The sequence below is a fragment of the Athene noctua genome, chromosome 12 (assembly GCF_965140245.1).
Source record: "Athene noctua chromosome 12, bAthNoc1.hap1.1, whole genome shotgun sequence".
Taxonomy (NCBI): domain Eukaryota; kingdom Metazoa; phylum Chordata; class Aves; order Strigiformes; family Strigidae; genus Athene; species Athene noctua.
Genome location: NC_134048.1, coordinates 6,787,817 through 6,792,053, shown reverse-complemented (window position 1 = coordinate 6,792,053; position 4,237 = coordinate 6,787,817). Strand labels below are relative to the sequence as shown.

The 4,237-nt window shown below is 42.7% G+C and overlaps 1 protein-coding gene across 2 annotated transcripts; it reads left to right on the top strand.

The window, feature by feature from the left end:
- Positions 1 to 1,721: 1,721 nt before the first annotated feature.
- FOXI1 (forkhead box I1) lies at positions 1,722 to 3,858 on the top strand. Of its 2 annotated transcripts, none has more exons than XM_074916191.1 (2): positions 1,722 to 2,292; positions 3,584 to 3,858. In XM_074916191.1, exons 1-2 carry the CDS (start codon positions 1,722 to 1,724, stop codon positions 3,856 to 3,858), a joined length of 846 nt encoding a protein of 281 aa, XP_074772292.1. The 2 variants fall into 2 exon arrangements, with proteins under 2 accessions (XP_074772292.1, XP_074772291.1); XM_074916190.1 differs by having other exon boundaries at positions 1,722 to 2,295; positions 3,305 to 3,858.
- Positions 3,859 to 4,237: the final 379 nt, after the last annotated feature.

The following is a 4,237-nucleotide window of genomic DNA, read 5'->3' as shown; positions in this document are numbered from 1 at the left end:
ATAGCAGTTGTCACTTAGAAGATAGGCCAGCCCCCCTGTGTTCCACTTAACTTTTGCCTGTTCAGTGTGTACCTCTGCATAGGCTAGCTAGCATTTACAAACTCTGACCTCTGTCATTCACATTAAAATAGCAACTCGTTTGTCCATAGTCACAGTAGAAATGATTTTATGTGCAGTGAAAGCATGTATTTTTTTAAAAAAACAGACGTGGAGATGCATTTCTGAGCTGGAAAATGGGCGAGATGTGTCATTCTGCACTCAATATTTCAGTTGTATTTGCAGTGAAATTTTTTTTGTACCTTTCAAAGCAACAACAATATGAACATGACATTGGGGAATCACTGATGCTTAAGGAGAGGGTAAATCTTGGTGGTGCTGCAGCACAGAAGAGTAAGTGAATTGATGAATGTGTGACAAAGTAAAATAGTCTTTGGTACAGCCAGGAATTCAAATCTACAGATCCAAACTCATGTTTCTGCAGAAATCACAGGACTAGAGCCATTTTAAAGGCCTCGGAATACCAGGAATTTCTTTAATTGCATGGGTTATTAAGGCTTAGTCAATCTCCAAATGTATGTATGTGCCTTAAACATAAAAAAAATATGCAAATATCACTTCTGAAGCGAACTGCAAATGTGTTTTTAACTACTGTGCAGTCTTTTCACGCAGTGGCACAGCTGTAAGAGCTGTCCTTGTTCTGAGACGGGTGTTGGGGAGATTGCAGCTCTGCTTTTTCCTCCTGCAGAAGTGCAGGGTGCCACGCAAAGCACTATTTTTCAAGTCATAAAAGGTCTAGAGATTTTCCTTATTACTTAATTTTAAGGAATCAACATCTGTCTGTATAGATACAAATGAAGATATTGGAACTTAGCTGAAAAGAACTGTGCTGAAGACTGCCTCTTTCCTGTTTGGGAATTCTGTGAAGAGGTTTTATGAGCTCTCTGCACCAATCCTGCAGCAAAGAGGAAGCAGCAAATAATGATTTCCCATCTCAGTTCACCAGTTTTAGCGCTAAAGAAATGTTTGATCATTAAGCTTGAAATTTTTTTCTCACAAGATTAATCCTTACTTTATGGAGTAATTCTGTTTATATCAGTCAGATTACTCACGTGAGTAACCAGCTACAGAATTTGCCTGTAGTACTGTGATTGCCTAGGGGGAAGTACAAGCAACTCTGCAATTAAAATTACTGAAAGAAAAGGAGGTCTGACCTTTTCATTTTTTCTTTTTTCTTTTTTTTTTTAAAGTATATATATGCCTACTGTTTCATTGATGAGTGACAATGGCTTTTGCATTCTGAGGTGTTACTAGCAGCAGCACAAAACAGCTTTTCTTGAAAAAGAAATACTAAATGCTAAGGCTTCATTGTGAAAGGCAGAAAGAGGAGGATCTCTGATGAGGCATTTTAACTTTGAGGCACCTTAGGCTTTCTTTATGTGCATCACATTAGTGGAAAATTCCTTCATTCATTTCAGAAGATAAACAGTTGTAACTCTCACGTTTGGTTGATGTGACATCAATGACTGGCTGGGACTGCTAGCATTCCAAAAAGGATATCGTCCTCATCTGCAGCCACTCAGGGCTGTGGGGTGGAGCCCGCAGCACCAGCTGAGCCCTTTGCAGGTGCATAAGTAGGTGGGGCAGGGCACAGGTGATGCACCTGTCTCAGCAAGGAGCACTCCCCAGCTCTGTCGGAACTTACCAGCTGCCTGGGCTAGAGCATGAGCTCCTTCGATCCACAAACGCACTCTCCACCACGCTGCAGCCCACAGTTTCCAAATATCGGTCAAGAACCTCCAGAGATGAGCATCTACTATGAGAACTTTTTCCACCCACAGAATATCCCTAGTCCACAGCGACCTAGTACCTTTGAGACAACGGATTACAACGCCGCTCCCAATCCTTACCTCTGGCTGAATGGACCTTCCATTACCCCACCACCATATCTCCCAGGATCCAATGCCAGTCCCTTCATTCCTCAGTCTTACGGGATGCAAAGGCAGCTCCTGCCTAACATGCACGGCTTAGGAGGAACTGACCTCGGCTGGCTTCCTCTCCCGTCCCAGGAAGAGCTGATGAAGTTGGTTAGACCACCTTACTCCTACTCTGCACTTATAGCTATGGCTATCCATGGAGCACCTGAAAAGAGGCTGACTCTCAGTCAGATCTACCAGTATGTAGCTGACAACTTCCCCTTTTATAACAAAAGCAAAGCTGGCTGGCAGAACTCCATACGGCACAACTTGTCTCTCAACGACTGCTTCAAGAAGGTGCCCCGAGATGAAGATGATCCAGGTATAGCACTCTCCCCTGCTCCCCCACCCCACCCCAATTAAACCTGATTAATTTAATAATGCCTAATATATTGTCAAGAGGCATAATAGCCTAGATACAGGATATACACATAGTAGCTCCTCTATTTTCTACAATACTAGAAGGCACCTATGCATAGTTGAGGTATGAATCAGTTGCTATTAAATCTCTGCAGGGAAGGGGATTCTCTGCTGTTCTGGGTCTTTCTGAGAACTGAGCATGAGGCTCAGCAAGCACAGGAGCAGTCTAACCATGCGAGTTACATTCAAAAGCCATTTGTGTAATGCATAAGAATTACGTCAAACTTAACTGGGCATTAATGGAAAGGGGATAAGGCAAACCCAGGTTTGTCAAAGAAATCCAGTAGCTTTAGGGAGTCAGCAGTAATTCTTAAGAGGAGAGCAGGCTGTTCTTATTGTTTGTTTCAAATAACGTTTTGCTTGGAATCACACCTCTGCTGTTTCCAACCCCTTGGCTGATGTGCTGTCAGATTTTTCTTTTATTTATTGTTTTCTATCAATAGCTGCTGAGAACCATTGGGAACATTTAAAAGACATTCAATTATGCTGTCACAGAGGGCCAGAAATCTGGTTCTGTCTCGTTAGAAGACTATCCTACCCCACTGAATCTGGAGGAGCAGCCTAGTATGGGATTTTATTACTCTCTGCTATAAATTCAGAGGACCAGCTATATACTTAAAATCACCTTCCCTCACCAAGAAAACAAAACAAAAATCCCTCCCAGTGGCTCCACTTGTAGTTTTACCTGTGTGAATGGTCAGGACTAAAGGATACAGGCCAAAACTTTACATTTTTTTCTGAATTCAACAGACATCTTCTTCTGTGTGATTAAAAAATACTCTTTTTTTTTTCTGATGCAATTATTCCATTTCTGTGAAATGACTGAAACATTGTAAAGTCCTACATAACTGGTCTTTTCTGTCTGTGTGCATATTTTTAAACTAAAAATGTGCTTTTGACCCCTCTGACAGGAAAAGGGAATTACTGGACTTTGGACCCGAACTGTGAAAAGATGTTTGACAACGGAAACTTTCGCAGGAAGAGGAAAAGGAAGTCTGACACTGGGGCTAGTGCTGCCACACTTGTATCTGAGAAATCACAGGATAGTGCCCTGACTGGCAGCCCCAAAGCTGTAGAGCATCAGGATATCTTGGAAAACACATCACCTGGGACTGACAATTCGCCTGAGAAAGGATCTCCACCTCCATCTTCCAGTAGCCCGTGCCTCAGTAACTTCCTCTCCAGCATGACTGCGTACGTGAACGGCTCTAACTCAGGGAGCCGCCCCGTGCCGCTGGGACTCAGCACTGAACCCATTGACAAAATGGGACAGAATATGATGGGCTTTAACTCCTACTCTCCGCTCTCTAATATCCCCAGTCAAGGTGGGGGAGAGTGGTCCAATTCTGTGCCTTCTAGTCACCTTGGCTACAGCAACTCTGTGCTCAACCAGTTTAACACCCATTTTTACAGCAGTATCAGCACAAACAACACACTGTATTCCAGGGAAGGAACAGAGGTTTAAATGAAGAATTCTAAGACACCAAAGGATAGCTATTCATGAGAGAAATGATCTGTGGACATATGATTAGTGTTAGCGTGTTGACTCTGGGACCCACACTGCATCCTCCCTTCTGACAGCCGCAAACTTGCAACCCATTATACTTATTCAAATCACAAACACTCCATATTCAGCAGCTTCACATAAAAAATTAGGGATCATAACAGCAAGAGTAGTGAAGAGTTCTCCTGAGACACTGTGCTTGTACTGCTGCCAACCATGGTCCTCTACAGACATCCTTGAGAGGTTACTGTTTGCCTTAGGCATGAAGCTTTTTTGGCATGGTACTAATATTGCTGTGCTTTAAAAGTGCTAATAGAAATGTGATTATATCTCTAAATAT